The 19,026-nt window shown below is 43.8% G+C and overlaps 1 protein-coding gene across 2 annotated transcripts in view; it reads left to right on the top strand.

The window, feature by feature from the left end:
• LOC147898008 (protein PAM71-homolog, chloroplastic-like) overlaps positions 1 to 15,102 on the top strand; it is an 88,468-nt gene extending 73,366 nt beyond the window's left edge. The window contains exons 8-11 of one of the 2 annotated variants that reach the window (XM_087380728.1): positions 991 to 1,041; positions 8,000 to 8,104; positions 14,254 to 14,382; positions 14,678 to 15,102. In XM_087380728.1, the coding sequence (XP_087236854.1) occupies positions 991 to 1,041; positions 8,000 to 8,104; positions 14,254 to 14,319 (222 nt within the window). In that variant the 3' untranslated portion in view covers positions 14,320 to 14,382; positions 14,678 to 15,102. The remainder of the gene's footprint in view (positions 1 to 990; positions 1,042 to 7,999; positions 8,105 to 14,253; positions 14,383 to 14,677) is intronic. The other variant, XM_087380729.1, reaches the window with a different exon arrangement.
• The last annotated feature ends 3,924 nt before the right edge of the window (positions 15,103 to 19,026 follow it).

Here is a 19,026-nt window from a genome sequence, read left to right as displayed (position 1 = left end):
GATAGCCCAAACACACAAAGGAGCATGAATGTGGTTGTTTCATTTGATGACATGGGGATTGATGGTGGAGAGGCGTGGAAGTGGTGAGAGTGTCAAAACTTTGTATTGGTACCATCTCTCCATATTCTCCATACTCCTTTCTGGGTCAAGGCGTAGGCAAGACCAAAAAAACTGCTTCAATACAACTATAAGGATTCCTAAATAACAGAGAATTTACAGAGTCAAAGGAAGGTTGTAAGAACAGAAAAATGGAGCTTCATTGAATATTGAATTGTATTGAGTGAATGTTTCATACAATGGTCCCTGTCATATAGACAAAAATAGTGAAGAAGTCAAATGATGAAGAGTCATGTGCACCAGTGTTCCCTATAAGAGGTGAAGTGGTGTAATTAAAGATTCATGTGCACCAAGAGGGGTGTACCCCTACTCAGAAGGCTTAAGATGTATTGCTATAAATAGAAGTACCTTTCTCTAAAAGATTATGTTTTCTTTCATTAGAGATGTGTGACTCTCAATGCCTTACGGGAATGTCGTGTCAAAAGTACATAGCCTTTCACAATTGTCTATACATCATTCAATGCATAAGGCTAAGGTTAGGAAAGGATTTGAGTCATGAACCATGACAATTTACCTATATCTAGGCCCTCTTTTTACAAGTGTGTGGCAGGTATAGCCTGTACAATGTTTATGGGTCCGAATCTTTCTAAAACAGGCTCCTATAAAGCTATGCATGTTTCTTAAATTCATTTTGCAGGTCTATTTACAATTATAAAGATACAGGTAGTTTAAGTTTGGAAATATAGGGATGATGAGATCTATATTGCAAAAACACATATTGACAAGATATGACCCCTTTAGTGCATAAAAAGATTATGAGTTGAATTTTTTAAATCGGCTCTCGCAAACTAGGACTGCATGTTCATGTTTGCATTTTTCAAATCTGTTTATCGATTTGTAAAGCTGAATTTAATCTCAACTTTGAGAATGCAGGAGTGGGGAGATCGATCGATGCTTGCTACCATAGCCTTGGGTGCTGCTCAGGTCAGTGTTGGTATATTAATGCTATATTTTCTTTCTTTGAACACAGAATGAAGAACTAACTGTTGTGTGCATTTTTGTAGGATATTCTACAATGACATGGATATGCAGGACATAGAATAGTTTTCATTTATTTTCTATGAACTAGTGTGGATATAAATACCAGTGCGTGTACTTGCATTTCTAACTAAGTACAACTAAGTTGATTGCTCTCCTACATATGTGTTGCACTCAACTCTCGCTCCTGTGCCTACATTTGGTATCAGAGCATTGGTTACTCTGCGTAGCTGGATGTATTGGAATCTCTGTGAGTACCCAAAGTGACGAGGAAGCTTGAGAGCTCATCTCTCATTAGCTCAAAGCCAACAGCAACAGAAGTATCAATGGCAAGGGATTTTGTAGCGTTGAACGTACACACAGTCTGAGTCATGCAGCTGTAGCACCAAAAAAACTGTCAACAGACTGCTGTTCGCAAACTTCAGCCCGAAACCAAGCACGACCAAGAGAGTATTCTTCTTCAGCCCCTGCAAACTTCAACGTGTGACCAAGCGCGTCCTTGCAAACTTCAGCCCGCCATCCGAGGAGCTGTCCACCCGTGCCATCAGCCTGTCTTGCAACATTGCATCATCAAAAGTTGAGGGATTTCAAGCCCAAAGTCCGACTCTTATCCATAGGAGCAATCGCTGCAAAACCCTCGAACTCGCATAGCTACAAGGGCTTCCCCCAGCTCATCTTTGGAAGCGCATGGCGTCTTCATCTCATCGCCCGCCCAAACTAGTGAGCAACACACTAGAGTCTACCTCAGCAAACCTTAATTAGCAAATGACGTGGCAGGGTGCTACAACATGGGTGATGTGTTAGGGCTGATGTGGCATAGCCACGTAGCAAGTGAAACGTGGCAGTGACACATGGCAAGTGATGTGACAAGGCAGTCCTAGAGTTAACCTAATTAGGGTTGGTTAACCTAAACTAAATAGGGTTGGCTAACCTAACGTAATTGAGGTTAGTTGACTTGAATCTAGTTGTGGGTTAGTTTTTCTATCTAAACCGGACTACCAACTAGTTGGTTAGTTGAAAATCCATACTAGATTTTTTTCCTAAGTGTCAAACAGCATCTTGACTCCGGGAATCATTCAAAGGCTATTTTTGAAGCAGGCTTCATCAACGTTCCTTTGCTAGGTTGATACGATCAACGACTACAATCAGAGGATAGAGCAGTCAACCAGTGAGAATTGACATTCAAGGTCATTAGCCTCACGAAAAATCGTTACAAGCTTGCTCAGTTGCCCCCCATTAAAGTCTGTTGTACACTGTCCAAAAGCATCAGAGCTCCATTTCTGAGGGCAGTTCTGTAGATTTGTTGTACACGGTTCATCAACTGGCTATTTGCTGTTGGGTGCCAAATCTCTCTCAGGTCTGTTTTCAAACAGTGGTTGTACCAACTAGGGACAATGATTGTCCCAACCAAATGGAATCATTCACTTCTCTGTCCATCTGTGCACTGTCCAAAAGCATCATACCTCCATTTCCGATGGCAGTTTTGGTACTTTTGTAGACCTATTGTACCCTGTACTTGCATTTTGGGTACGATGCAGAAGATAAATTGGCATTATGAGCTCGTCAACTTGGCCATTTGCTGTTGGTTGCCAAATGTCTCAGGCTTGTTTTCAAACAGTTGTTGTACCAACTCGGGACAATGATGGTCCCAGCCAAACTCAGGACAATAATTGTCCCAGCCAAATGGAATCATTCACTTCTTTGTCCACACAATATAAAATAAATTGGTTGGAGAACGGCCTCTGGGAAGTGGTGAACGGGGATGAACATCATCCACCTAGTGCATAAATGGCAAGTCCGAACTCTCAACAACCTCTTCATCAACATCAGGTTTGGCCACGTAGGAACAACAAAAACTTGCTAAGAAAATGGATTAGCAGTTTCCATTATTGCATCATGCAAATTGGCAAAGGATGCATGGGATCATTTGGCAAGCAAGTACAACATGCAAAGTGAGGCCAGCTAATCACGTTGACAAATGAGCTCAAGGAGCTGACAATGTAGGATAATAAGATCACTTTGATAGAGAAAATTGATTTCAATATTGTTAAAAAGTTTGGCTCCATGCTACCAAGTGTTTGTCCCTTCATTCAATACCACGTTGTATGCGGCTCCTTGCTCATATGAGGAACGTATGTCTCATTTCTCTCATCAACTAGGACAAGGTGAGCAAGCCTACGTTGTCCACAGGAAATGCAAAGGACGTAAGTTTCAGTCTAAGCAAAGGTATCAGCCAAAAAATAAGCAGAAACAGCAAGGAAGGGGTATGCACATGCAAAAGCACATGGGAAGAAAAGTGAGAATACAAATGATGCCAAATCTGTCAAAGGTACTCGTTACTATTGCAAGCTACTAGGGGCATCACAGTGGTCAGTGTTAGAAGAAGCATACCGATTCTCTCATGAAGGGAAAGGCACATTTTGCTACCTCACAAGATGATGCACAAAACGCTCCAAAGGTGAATCATTCAAAGATGAGAAAGATTTTGTATTTTTGACAACAGATGATATTGGCTGTAGAGTGGATACCTCAAAATTTGGATGCAGCCATGTTGTCATGGACGCCTTATGGTGCATATATAGTGATGCTACAAAGCACACGACTTTATGCAAGGAGTGGTTTGATGAGTTGAAAACTTCATATGGAAGGTATGTGACTTGTGCAAACATCTCCAAGCTGCATCCTAGGTATCTCACTGACACACTCCTCGGAATCCATGTGAAATCCAAATCAACCCCCCAATCTGGAGTGTCATCGTCACAGATCCAAAAGCCATTGGACTTGTTCCAATTGATGTGAGCACCTACTGCAGTACAAAACAAATCTAGAGCTGTCCTGAAGGAAGTCAGAATCTAAGGAGAGGCCTCCAAGAAGATAGTAGTGTCAGCCGCTAACCGTAATCCACGAGGTCCTCTTCTTGTCTGAGCGGAAGTCTGAGCCCAAGAATGTCAGCTCGAGACATGAGAAAAATGCTCATAGCCTCAGCCACACAAAGAGGAAAAGAAAAGGGGCAAGAGGGCATCCCTGATGGATTGATCTGGAAATCTGAAACCTGTCTCGCCTAACCCCTCCTATGAACACGTGGTTCTGGGCTGACTTGTACAAGGCTGATACCCCGTTGGTCCATGCATTTGAAAATCCAATGTGATGAAGGGTGCCTTCCAAGAAGTCCCAATCTACCCTGTCATAGGCTTTTTCAAAGTCCAAGAGTAGAATTGCACGCTTTTGACCGCTCCGCATGGCCCACTCAGAAGCTTCTCAAGAGTAGAATATATTATAAAAAATTATCATGAACAAACCCTATCTGCGTATCATGAATAAGATTAGGGAGTAAGGGATGCAACCGCAGGCATATTGCTTTTGCTAGGATTTTGTAGCAAGTGCCCAATAGACTGATGGGTCTCCACTGCGACACTATACGGACTCTCGTGCATGAAAGGCGAACTCTGCTCTCTGATCCAACAAAATCTGCTGATGAGCCCTTGCTGCAGCAAAACGCTCCTGAATCCAAGCATCACGTGGCTTCATGTGCTTTCCACATGGGGGAGGCTTCAGTGTTGTGGACTACATCATGGGATCCCCTACCTTCACATCTCGCATCACTGACATTACCGTAGCACCTCTACATCTAGGGGCTGATCATACCTATCTCTTCTTTAGCATTTCTATCCCCCGTCGCACAGCACCTTCTACCCTGTTGAGTTCTTACTCCACCTACCATGATATACGCTTTGATCGTGATCACTCACCCACTTACTCTGGCCGTCTGTACATACTTCTCGCGTATGTTGACTTTATACCCCTATTAGAGGATCGTGCTGCCCTAGTCACCCGCTCACTACACGAGGCTGCTCTTCACGCCTTCCTCACACCACCTGCCCCACCCGCCCACCACCACCTGGGACCATACCTTGTAATAGCTGGTACGAGGATGAGTGTAAGGATTTATGCCGTCAGCGTAGATTCAAAACTAAAAACATTCATCTGAGCGTACCAAAGACGCTACGCTAGTACTGTTGACTGGTATGCAGGAAGAAACTTGACTTTGTGCGTCAGAACGAGGAGGAGCTACTGAACATTCTGTTCAGTAACAACTCTAAGGACTTTTGGTAGAGATTTCTAGAGAGAGGGTCCCCCTCACCACTCACTAACACTCAGGTATGGTTTGATTATGCACGCACACTCTATGATATCCCAAATCAACCAGTCCCTAACCTATCACATATGCCACACCCCACATCCTGCACCCTCTTCACTAGGGGGGGGGGGTAAAGGATGTCGTAATGAAACTTCATAATGGCCGAGTGAAGGATCATGAGGCTATGCACTAAGCTCATTGCATATGGGATTAACCTGCTGGCCCCGATCTTAGCAAAGCTATTTAATGAAGCTGTTTGCTTGGGGTTTCCACGCACCTGGACCATTAACACTATCTCACCCATTCACAAGGCAGGGGATCCCATGCGCCCGGAGAAATACAGGACCATTATGATTGGACAAGATCTATGCATCAGTACTTGATTCTTAGGTCAAGAGATTTGCGGAGTGTCGAGGACTAAGAGCAGCGAGACAGGCCGGTTTCAGGTGGGATCATGGGACCATGGACCACATTCTGGTGCTCTGATGTATCATCGAGGAGGCGAGGGCATGGAAGCAGAGGGTTTACTGTTGCTCAGATGTATCATCGAGGAGGCGAGGGCATGGAAGCAGAGGGTTTACTGTTGCTTTGTGGATTTTCGCAAGGCATTTGACACCGTTCCGAGAGTCCGCCTCATACAACGCCTACAGAATTTGGGTTACGACCAGGAGATCATTTGGGCTGTCATGGCACTTTATGAGCGAGTTTCAGGAAGAGTCCGGACAAGATGTGGATGGACAGACGAGATCATGAGCACTATCGGGGTCAAACAAGGGTGTCCATTATCACCTACCTTGTTAGGCCTCTACATTGACGAGCTTGAGACAGTGATGCAGACATAGGGAGGGGTAGGTTGCTCTCTCGCGAGCATGCTGATCCGGATATTGCTTTACGCGGATGACATGGCTCTCTTGTCTTCCTCAGCAGAGGGGCCCTAGAGACACCTTGACGCACTATAGTCCTTCTGTGAGTCTCATGATTTGAAGGTCAACTTCAGTAAAACCAAGGTTATGATCTTTAATACATCTCAAGCCGTCATGCCCGAGGAGTAGTTTGCATTTGATGGGTCCGCTATTGAGATAGTTTCATCATACACTTATCTTGTGGTCGTCTTTTCCGGACCCATCTTCAGGATACCATGGCTAGCACTATCCTCTTCTAGGTATGCACGCATAGAGAGATGGTTTGCGGGACTAGGGCTCCACATGGCCACACTACCTCCATTCCAGTATAGCATGGATGCTCTGTTCTCTCCCCTCCTATCACACGAGATCAACAGGTTATCCGTGAGGATCTACTACAACTACATACATTTTGGACGTGGTTGGGCCTGAGTGATCTTCCAGTGAAGCTGGGCTTCTACAGAGATCACTTATAGCGGAGGGTTTCATTGATCCACCAGGATACACGTTGAGGATCTCTCTTTCGGGTCTCTTCACACAGACTTTGTATCGAGAGCGGCAATTGTGTGACATGCAGGAGGTTGAGACAAAGGAGCATTTCATCTTCAGGTGTCCCGTTTACTATGAGATCTGAGGGCGTTTCTACTGCCTCTTTAGAGATAGTTATGGGGTTTTGGCCCGTTTCCTCTCCTTTCTCCTACCCAGACCAGCGGTGTTTGGCTGGTTTCATTCATGAGATGCTTAGACACTGCGAGAGGATACTCTAAGCATGGAGACAGGTGCAAACTTCTTTCTCGACTGATACCTCTTAGAGCTCTATCACGGAGTTCTTTTAGCTAGATCGCATAGACCCCCACGAGACGAGACCTCGGCATGACCATGACCCGGAGCCTGTGACCCGACAGCTCAAACAGAGGGTTGACACACAGATCATACTTTGGGACATCCCCTCCTTGTTTAGGGTCGGTGCCCGACCGACGGGGGTCACAGTGGCCCTGGTTAGACACAGAGCTATGACCAGGATATGTACCAGGACTGCACCCTTGAGGGACCGACAGCGCTTTATTGTTGACCTCATGCCTCCACTGCCTCATCCATCCTGATGTCCTACTGCTATTGCTACTGATGATGATGATGATGATGATGATGTCGATGCTGATGCTGATATTGATACGTATATTCGACTATCGACATGACTATGTTGTACTGAGGACTTAGTACTGCCATTTTGCATTTTTTTGCATTTTGCATTGGTGTGGATGCTCATTTAGTAGCTCCACTACCACAGCTCATTGTATCAGTTTTTTCACAGTCTCATAGACCCATCGGTCTTCCGAAGACTTTAATAAACTTTCTTTCTTTCTTTCTTTCTTCCCTCTGCAAAGCTGCCAACTGTTGGCGAATACCAATCTCTCACCTGAGAATCTCACGTCTCCTGGTACTAGCAACTAGATGATAAAAGTCGCTGCACCTACAGTTGTTACATTTGGTTCCCTCATATGTCTAAGCATTCATGGTTGTAACAGACTGTGACCATTGTTTCAGTCATTTGTGTTGGATATTCATTTACTTTTGGTTCAATTATCCTTTCTTGACACAAAAGCCAGTCCAAAGTTCCCTCATGCATGTACGCATGCTTACCAGCTCTGTCATGGGCATGCCCTACTAGAAGTTTTTGTCTCTGTTCCTTTAATCTGGACTCATTAGATATTTGTTTACTTTGAGATTCAATTAGCCTCCGTCGACAGTCTAGGTGTTCCTAAAATACCAGCATGCTTCTCAACTTTGTAATGGGCATTTGTTAATGGAAATTTTTGGCTGTGTTCTCCGAGGATCTCAATTGCCTTTCTGCTTACCTTTGCAGTCTCCGTGGGGCGTTGCGAGTGGTGCACTAACTGCACACATATTTGCTACAGGACTTGCTGTAGTTGGTGGTGCATTCCTTGCACAATACATTTCAGAAAAAGTTGTAAGCTAAATCACTAACCTGCTATTCATCCATTTTTCATGAACCTGTTTTCATTTATAGAATATACCGGAGTCTTTCTGAAACCAAATGGCAGCATCTGCTTGTTTGTAATTTTTATATTTGCTTTTGCTTGCCAGTGTACTGCTTTGTTTTAAGTGCTGTGTACACGCTAGTTGATTATTATTTTCATTGTCAATCTTTGCTTCTGAAACCAGTAGTATGAATGTTCTTGCATTTAGGCACTTCGTGTTAGATATCAATGCTCCACTCTCGTGTAACTACGCGGGAACCAGCTAACTCTACTTGTAAGCCCCCCATATGAGGAGAAGGCATTTGAGTAGCTCGGTTATCCGGTAGGTCCTGGTTTGGACACAAGATGGGGGCCATGTGTGGCCTGATGGCTGGACGGCTTCAGATAGAGTTGGCACACTGCCAACTAGGCTACATGCAAGTGCGGGAAGGCATCCCATGACTGACCGCACTGAGGGTAGACGGAGCATTTCCCGGGGCAGCCCACTCTCGGGCTGCAGGGCCCGTTTGGAGCCCCAGATGATCCCGGATGGCTTTGGGCCGCCGAACGGAGATCGTAGGTTAGTTGCTCTACTCTGCGCCATGGTTCTAACGTGTGGTCGGTGGCCTATTTTGGGACCGACCTCCAGTCGGCCGAAACGGCCGACTGGGTCGGTCTCCCAATTGGGTCTAACCGACTATGACTGGTGGCTATATAAGAGTAAGCCCGTGAACCCCATTATCATCACTGGCCACAGCAACCCTGATTCCTTAGCATCCAGCCTCCATCCTCTACTGTTTTCAGCACGCCATCGAAGCTTCGCACATAGGAGCGCACGGCTGGGAGGCAGCGCCATCTATTGTATCAGTTTTACAGTAATCAAAGTTTTGATTCTCCATACTATTTGTTTTTCTCTCTTGCATACGAGATCCTGTTATCTGTTGAGCATAGACGTTGTATTGTTTTCTTACATGGTATCAGAGCTTGGGCTCTAGCAAGAAGATTTGGTAGTGTGTTTCTGTTTGCGAGCAGATTGTGAGAGATGGCCCAGCCCGCAAGACTGCGAATCCCACCGTTCGGCGAAAGCGGAAAGTTGGACGGCACTAACTATCCACTCTGGAAGTTCAAGATGAAGACCATCCTAAGCGCATACGAGCTTTGGGATACTGGTACTGGGGTGGATGTGAAGCCGGTTGCGAGACCGAATCCAGCCAATGCAGGACAACAGATACTACTAACTGCGGATCAGATTCTCGCATGGACAAGAAGAAATGCAGATGCGTTGTGTTCTATTGTCTGCAGTGTAAGTGATTCTGTCATGGCGTTAATTCAACATGTCACCACAGCGGAGGAGGCATGGATGGTCTTGAAAAATCAGTACGAGACCACGAATCAGATGTGGATTCAAAATCTGGAGACTCAACTCGCGAATGAGAAACTGTCTGAGTCTGAAACGGCAGAGAAGTTCATCACCATAGTGAAGAATCTGCGCGATCAGATGACTGCGATTGGCATCACCATCACTAGCGAGAATCTAGCACGAAGGTGCATACAGATTCTCCCACCAAAGTACGACGGTCTTGTTACGGCGCTGAATACGCAGAATAGAAATCCACCTCTCAACTTTGAGGATTTCAGCACAATGCTTCTCGAGGAGGAGATGCGTCAAAAGACGAGGACTGGAGAAGATTCGGCTTTCTCGGCTGGATTAAAGAAAGGTAAGGGTAAGGACTCTCGTAACCCATCTTCTTCTGATGATAAAAATATAAAGAAGAAGATCAAGTGCTTCTATTGTAACAAGGCAGGGCACAAGCAGAATGAGTGCTGGAAGAAGATTGCAGATGAGAAGAACGGAGTAAAGAAAGAGTCCAACAACAGCGCGTAGGCAGTACCAATAGAGCTGTTCGTAGCAATTGAGGAGATTTGAACGGAGGCAGTTCATGTACCCGCGGATGAACCTTGGATTATTGACAGTGGTGCATCGCGCTACATGACCAGTCGGAAGGATTGGTATACCTCTCTACATCCGGTAGGGAATGACATCCTGGTAGCAATCGGCAATGATGCAAAATGTCCAGCAAAAGGAAAAGGTACGCTTGCTCTCAAGTCAGATGGAGTTGTAAAACAGTTGTTCGATGTTCTTTATGTGCTAGATATCAAGAGGAACTTGTTGTCCATTTCTGCGATCACGGATCGGGACCTCAAAGTTCACTTCGATAAGAATGGCGCACAGATTTTGGATCTTCAAAGAAAGGTTATTGGTAAAGATATACGGCGCAACAACATCTACGAACTCTCAGCTTTCAATGCTTGAGCCGATGTGAGCAGCAACACTAAGCTATGGCATGAGAGGTTTGGTCATCTAAACCTTAGTTCTTTCAAGGAGATGCATAAAAGTGGAATGATTGCAGACCTACCAAAAATTACAGATCTGCCCGATGTATGTGAAGCTTGCATGATGGGCAAGTAACATCGGCAACCCTTTCCTAAAGAGGCCAGTAGGGCAAAGGCTCCTCTAGAGCTCGTTCACACGGACTTGTGCGAAAAGATAGAGATGGAAGCTTTGGGTGGTTCCTACTACTTCATGACGCTGATCGACGATTACAGTAGAAGGATATGGATATACTTCCTGAAGACTAAAGATGAGGCTTTTAGTAAGTTCAAAGAATGGCATATAATGGTCGAGAAAGAAACGGGGATGAAGGTGAAGAAGTTGAGATCAAACAGAAGTGGTGAGTTCACATCAAGTGAATTCGAAAGTTACTGTAAAAGTCACGGGATCAAGAGGCAGAAACCCCCGCCACATACATCACAGCAAAATGGAGTAGCAGAGCGCAAGATGCGCGTCATCTACGAAATGGGCAGGAGTATGATGAAAGGGAAAGATTTATCAAAGACTTTTTGGGCTGAAGCATGTAACACGGCAGTTTACATTCTGAATCATAGCCACATGAAGGCTGTGAACGGGATGACTCCACTGCAGGCCTTTTCTGATAAGAAACCTTTAGCTGCATATTTCAGAGTTTTTGGATGTGATTGTTTTGTGCATGTCCCTGATGCTAACAGGACCAAATGGGGACTGAAGAGCCGGAAGTGTAGTTTCTTGGGCTATAGTGAAGAGGCGAAGGGTTACCGTCTCTATAATCTTGTTACCAAGAAGGTAATAGTAAGTCGCGATGTGGTCTTCTCAGAACAGCCGCATCAATTGGAGGAGGATGCTTCCTTTCCAGACAACGAGGATGAGGATATCCATCCAGTACAACCACCAATAGCAGACCGAACTCCCCTAATGGTGCTTGGGAGGATTCAAGATAAAGAAGAGGAAGAAGAGCCTGCAGAACCACAACGGCAACGGCCATTCTTGAAGTGGGTAAAGTAGCTTTTGGACGGCAGAGAACCTCCAGCCATTAAGGAGGAACCATCCGAACACCGCTGGTCCAAGAGATTAGAGGAGCAAAGAAGGGCACAGGAATACTTGGTCAACTACGCTTTGATGACAGAGGTGATCCGTGTTGAAGAACCCAAGTGTCTTGAAGAGGCACAGGGTGATGATAGGTGGATGGAGGCTATGCAGTCGGAGTATGGCTCCATAATGAAGAACAATACTTGGGACCTTGTGGATCGACCACCAAAAGGCAAGGTAATCAGCACGAAGTGGGTGTACAAGACCAAGTACAAGTCTGACGGCACGTTGGATAAGTACAAGGCTCGACTCGTGGCAAAAGGATTCGCACAGGTACATGGTTTTGATTATCAGGATACTTTTGCTCCCATAGCTTGACTAACCACAATTCGCAGTGTTTTGGCTTTAGCAGCACAGGAAAGTTGGCCCGTGTTTTAGATGGATGTAAAATCCGCCTTTCTGAATGGAGATCTCAAGGAGGAGGTATACGTGGAACAACCACCAAGTTTTGTGATCCCCGATTCAGAAGGTAAAGTCTGTAAACTGAAGAAGACACTTTACGGGCTGAAACAGGCCCCACGAGCGTGGTACCAGTGGATTGATGCCTACTTTCTGCAAAACGGGTTCAGGAGGAGCCCATCTGATGCAAATTTGTATATCTACAGAGAAGGAGGCAGGGGTATGATTGTGGTTCTTTATGTGGACGACCTTGTCATAATAGGGAATCATGAAGAGAAGATCTCGCAGACAAAGCATTTGCTAGGAAGAGAGTTTGAAATGACAGACCTCGGACTGATGCATTTCTGTTTGGGGATTGAAGTTTGGCAAGAGCCAAAACAGATCTTCATTTCACAGCTGAAGTATGCTGGAGAGAATCTGAAGGCATTTGGCATGGCTGAGTGCAAGACAGTTGGCACTCCTATGGAGGTTGACGTGAAGCTCTCAAACGAGGATTCATTACCACTGGTGGATGAAGCAAAGTACAGAATGCTTGTGGGCAGTTTGATTTACTTGTGTAACACACGGTCGGACATCAGTTTTGCGACTGGTGCACTAAGCAGGTTTTTCAATAAGCCCTGGGAGAACCATTGGAGGGCAGGGATGCGGGTGCTGAAATACATCAAAAGGCACACTTGATTATGGCATCACCTATACCAAGGGTAACACCTTGACCAGATTCTGTGACTCGGATTGGGCAGGAGACGTGGACATCAGTTTTGCGACTGGTGCACTAAGCAGGTTTTCCAATAAGCCCCGGGAGAACCATTGGAGGGCAGGGATGCGGGTGCTGAAATACATCAAAGGCACACTTGATTATGGCATCACCTATACCAAGGGTAACACCTTGACCGGATTCTGTGACTCGGATTGGGCAGGAGACGTGGACAGCAGGAGATCAGTGACAGGTTACTGTTTCTCACTTGGATCTGGAGCTGTGTCATGGGTCAGCAAGAAGCAACCCACAGCTACTCTTTCTTCTATCGAGGCTGAGTACAAATCAGCATGTTTTGCCTCTTGTGAGGCAGTGTGGTTGAGGAGGATTTTAGGGGACATGGGTGCAGTCCAGAACAAGCCTACACAATTATCATGTGACAATCAGAGTTGCATGGCAATTGCAAAGAACCCTGTGTTCCATGCTCGCACAAAACACATTGAGATTCAATATCACTTTGTACGCAAGCTCATCATGGATGGAGAGGTCGACTTGATGTACTATTCGACTACAGAGAATGCTGCGGACATCTTCACGAAGGCTCTTGGAAGAGACTTCCTGGAGAGGTATCTTCATCGACTTGGCATTGGGCCGAAAAAGTAAGTTCACTTGCGGGTGGACATTGAGGGGGGGTGTTAGATATCAATGCTCCACTCTCGTGTAACTACGCGGAAACCAACTAACTCTACGTGTAAGCCCCCCATATGAGGAGAAGGCATTTGAGTAGCTTGGTTATCCGGTAGGTCCTGGTTTGGACACCAGATGGGGGCCATGTGTGGCCTGATGGCCGGACGGCTTCAGATAGAGTTGGCACACTGCCAACTAGGCTACATGCAAGTGCGGGAAGGCATCCCATGACTGACTGCACTGATGGTAGACGGAGCATTTTCCGGGGCAGCCCACTCTCGGGCTGTGGGACCCGTTTGGAGCCCCATATGATCTCGGATGGCTCTGGGCCGAACGGAGATCGTAGGTTAGTTGTTCTATTCTGCGCCACGGTTCTAACGTGTAGTCAGTGGCCTATTTCGGGACCGACCTCTAGTCGGCCGTTTTGGGCCGACTGGGTCGGTCTCCCAATTGGGTCTAACCGACTACGACTGGTGGCTATATAAGCGCAAGCCCGTGAAGCCCATTATCATCACTGGCCACAGCAACCCTGATTCCTTAGCATCCAGCCTCCGTCCTCTACTGTTTTCAGCACGCCATCGAAGCTTCGCACATAGGAGCACACGGCTGGGAGGCAGCGCCCCATCTATTGTATCAGTTTTACAGTAATCAAATTTTTGATTCTCCATACTATCTACTTTTCTCTCTTGCATACGAGATCCTGTTATCTGTTGAGCATAGACATTGTATTGTTTTCTTACAATGTCAAATTTGAGAGCATGAAATCAATCCACTCAAATTATAAGTTGGGAGTTGGACTTATGTTTGCCAACAAAGGCAATCAACATGTTGAACTTTGGGTGATAAGGATATCGAATGTGGTTCACTTCCCCCGCTTTTTTGTTGTTGGTTTTCAGGTTGGATACATAGGTGGAATTCTATTTTTTGCTTTTGCTGCTGCAACTCTAGTGGGAGTATTCTGATTTTTGACATCAAAACCTGTGCTCCAACATGAAGATTTCTGAATTATCATTTTGTGAGCTGAGGTGAGCTATGCACAAAAATGTATTTTCTTAAGGTTCAGCCTTCCTGCATGAATCTCATTTACTTTACATGATGTACCTCGGTGAAGCTGAAATCAAAGGTGTGAATTTGAGATTGCTTGTATACTAGTGTGGTCAGGTTGTTCGTATGTTCTTCAATCTCCATGCAACTGGCAATCAGGCTCTCCATACTGGTTGAACTTGTTTTCTAAGGAGTTTATTCCAGGCGTTTTTTGGATGTCAGGACTTAGGAAAATATTTTTGCTGTATCTCTAAATTAGAATTACAAATGTTGCAGGGTAAATATAGCTACAACTTGTTGGCTTCACACATTTACCTACATAAGGCAAAAGCATCTTTGTGCAACTTTCCTTTATCGTCAGTTGCTTTCCAAGGGTACCCCTACACAAATTCAATACTTCAATGCAAAATCAGCGTTGTCCAATCTTCAGTTATCGTCAGTTGCTTTCCAAAATTCCAATTTCAATTAGGACTCAGGTTGTAGTTGCAAGGCTGAGATTCTGTTAGTTGTTTAATCTATCAATCCCCCATTAAAAACTTTCAGAGTGAAGAAACTCAGCAATTTATGCATTCTCACAAGCTTGAACTGTATTAGGTATTCTTATGGATCTCATTTTATGTTTGTTTCCATGGCTTAGTTTAGTAGTTTTGATCGGACTCATAATAGTTTATATATTACAAATTTAAGACCACTACTATGATTTGTACCCCAGTATGGCCTGCAAGCTCTTATTCCATGGAAGTGTCATATGAGCTGCAATGCTATTGACGAGGTGAGAGATTACTTGGTATGATTGGAAGTGTGTTGGGTGAAAAGTCAAAATAATTTCTTTGGCTGAGGGAGCGTTCTTGACATTTTAAAGCGTGAATTTGAAAGCACAAAAGTGAATTTGTGGTCCTTTTACAAGACCAAAGATTACTTAAGTCTATTTTGAGGTTCATGTGCGTGAAGTTATACTGAAGTTTCATGAATTTGAAAGCACAAAAGTGAATTTGTGATCCTTTTTACACGACTTACTGAAAGGTCTATTTTGAGGTTCATGTGTGTGAACCTATACTGAAGTTTTTTCATGGAGTTACCACCAATGTTGAAATTAATTACCTAAAACGTTTCCATATGGTTTATAAGAATATAGAATTAACCGTGACAAAGTTTTCCAATGGTATTGTGTTAATAAATGGAAAGTGACACTGATAAAGCAAGTTGTCATAAGGGAATGTCATCATTGCGGGTCGTGATCTAGCTTCATGAAAGGTTCCATAAGTGGAGGGTTTAAATTTTCTTTTGTGTTTCATGGTTGGGAAGGGCCAAATTGGTCGCTTTTAAAACTAGTTTGGACTTAATTTGCAAATTGTTTGTAGATTTGCATGGAAAATTTTAATTCTATGATATGGAAGCTAGCATTAAGTTGAGGCTTCAAAGCCTCGTGCCAAATGTTCATTTTTCAAAGAAGTATTGTATACAGCTTAAACAAGTCTCACTTGAACTTTAAATAGTGGAAATGGGGTCTTGACTTGCGCAATTATATAACTTGTATAAATTTAAGACTAGTTCTAAAGAAATCAATTGAGTGAACAAGTCCGAGCATAGGGATGATGATGAATATCTATACTACTTGAGCAATGCCATGTGTGATTCATCTAGGCCATTGTGGATAACATATATGCTTATTTGTTATTATCTTGGGTAAAATAGTTTTGTCTGGCAATCATGCAGTGTGTGTAAGAGAGCAAATGATATTGGGCTTTCTCTTATCAATCAAGCTGTGGACTATAAAATGAACAAGTCGAGCCTTTGGCAAGCTAGGAGAGGCTTGTTATAAGTTACATAATAGGACTATTAATATCCTTCTACTCTTCTATGGTAGTCTACTATTGTACAAGCCATTAAAAAAAAGCATTGCAAGATTTTTTGGTACTATAATATTCTTTGCCTCCAGTTCCACCTAAAGATTTGCCTCCATCATACAAAATGCAAATTCCTTTTGGTGTCCTAGAGGAGTGGGGTCCACAAAATTTTTTTTTGAGGGGGGGGGGGGCACTATTTATTGTACACATGATTACATTAAGGTAAGAAGTGCGGAGGGGCTATGCCTTTGACCTCCCAACACCCATCTATTGTGGCCTTGTACTTCTTTGTTTGATTTGTCTCCCCCACCCTTTGCTAAAATTTCCCTCCTTTCCAAAATTTTCCATCTCCCTTGTTGCCATTAATCCTACTTGTTTGTTGGCGATTTTACTCCTCCCCATATTGAACTTGCTATCCCTACTCTTCCCTTCTTGTACTCGTTTCATTACAGTGCTTGTGGTTGCATCCACCCCCTCTTTTCTCTTTTCTTGCCCTCCTTGCTTTTGATTGTCCCCGCATCACTGTTAACCTCTCCTCCCATTGTCGATTTTTTTTTGTGTATTCCACGACGGCATATTACTGTGATAATATTGCCAATGCTTATGTTGGGGTTGAGTATGCCAAGTACACAGAGCAAGATGTGCGTATTTTGTAGGTGGATATTGCAAAGGCATTTGACACCATTTAATGGGATTTTATAGCTCAGACTATGTAGGCTTTGGGATTTGGTAAAAAATTGCAGCATGTCATCTTCTGGCATTATTAGGATAGCAAGGTTGCATGCATTTTGTTTGGAGATATATAAGAGCCCTGGAAACTTTGATGTTCAGTCTGGCAAGATTGCCCTCTTAGTGCTATCTTATATGCTATAGCCACGCATCCAATGCTTCTATATATTGATTACTTTGTGGCGACAGATATACTAAATGGACTGAAAATTCATGCAAGTCGTTCATTGGTTGCTTATGCTTATGTAGATGATTCATTCTTCATGCCAAAAAACACTCCAAGGGACCTTTCTTCGCTTATATAGGCTCTCTCTTTGTATGGATTGGTTGCTGTCCTTTACATTAATTTTTAGAAATTTTGCCGTTTGTTGCCATTGCACTCTAAGGATTGGCATAGACTGCTTTAGCTAGGGAAAATTGTTCCACCAACTTAGTTGATTCATCATCTGGGATATCCTTTGGGTTGGAGCATTACTCGTCATCAATAGATTGATTGGGTTCTTGCTAAATTAAAGAAAAAATTAGAATATTGAAAGTTGGCTACTTGATCGTTACATGTCCGTCTTTGCAGTGTTCAGTCTATCTTGGTGGCTTGTATTCAATTTTATCTGCCATTGATATTTTTCACTAAAGGGGACCTGTCTTCCTTCATGTCCACCATTATGGGAATTTTTTGGCGGTCAAAGTATGACAAGAAAAGCTTGCGGTTACTTCCAATACAGAGAGTATGCTCACCCAAATTGCATGAAGGGCTGAATATTCTTAATATTCATGTGCACATTTTAGCCCATAAAGGCAAAATGATGCTTCAGTTTCTTCAAGATGCTCAGCCTTGGGCTGCTATGATGCGCTCTTTACTTGTCCACATCACCACTCTTGCTTTTGGTTTTGGCAACCCACGCAATGGGATTTTCTATTAGGCTGCATTGAAGGCAAAATCGGTAACTCTTTGCGTACTGAGAGCATCCACTGGTCACGGGTTTTTTCTCGTCCCATGGCCTTATAGGAGTCCCAACACTCTTATTTTCTTAATACAAAAGGGAAATCCAATGTGGTTGATGTTATTAAGGATGATGGCATTCTTTTATCCTTCCCTTTGGCTGCTGCAAAATATGGTTTGGGCATGCACTATCGTCTGATATGGCAAGTCATTACTCGAATGCTTCAACCATTTCAGCTAGTACCGCTTTAGAACTTCAAGACAGGTTTTAGGATTGGACTCTTCTTCCTTTATACTCGTCCATCCGTCCTTTGAAGCTGTCTCATATAACAGTCTCTTCTTTATATAAAGTTATGCCATCATCACCTTGGGTGTCAGACAGGGCCAATTAGATTTGGCCTTTGCACCGTCCAGTCAAATGGTAGAGAAAGAGATCAAAACAGATTGGAACCATTATGCCAACAGATCTTTCTATGGCTTGTTCTGTTGGGGGTTGTTTCGTCTAGACAAATTTTATCATGTAGACGTATTGCTCCAGCTATCTATCGTCGTTTTTTAGCTCCAAGGAGTGTTCGGATGGAATGTGTAATACTGGATTATAGTGTAAGTAATTGTTTCTTCTAACATTGGATACAAGGATTGTGTATTGAACTATATATCTTTGATGTTCTATTTAATACTAAATATTTGATAGTGCAGGTGGAGCTCGACCTTATGTTCAAGGAAATGCACCCAAAGATTAATATTCATCAATGATCACTTGAAAACTTGAAGCCTTAATTTGTGCACAAGCTAAAAGATCATTGCACATGTTCAGATGTGCTTTTAAAAGGATGCCTTGAGTCACGCAAGCAGTCCTAGTTTTGGATTGCACGGGTATGCATGTCAATGTCCTGTGATAATTTTATGGTAGATGGCCATTCAAATAGTCCATACAAGTCTACAGATACGTCCTAAAAGGGTGTAAAAGAGTGTGGGAGTTTGTTTTGTGTCCCAAACTAGCAAGATCTACCTACCATGCTCTAAAGTGTCATAGTAGGAGGTATGGACTCAAAAGTTGACAGTATGTCCAACCAATTGAGATACCATTTAGCAAACACCCAATAATT

This window comes from Dipteris shenzhenensis, chromosome 10, assembly GCF_047967505.1.
Source record: "Dipteris shenzhenensis isolate YYH24624 ecotype China chromosome 10, Dip_SZ_1.0, whole genome shotgun sequence".
Taxonomy (NCBI): domain Eukaryota; kingdom Viridiplantae; phylum Streptophyta; class Polypodiopsida; order Gleicheniales; family Dipteridaceae; genus Dipteris; species Dipteris shenzhenensis.
Note: the sequence above shows the minus strand (reverse complement) of the source record. Positions and strands in the feature narration are given on the sequence as shown.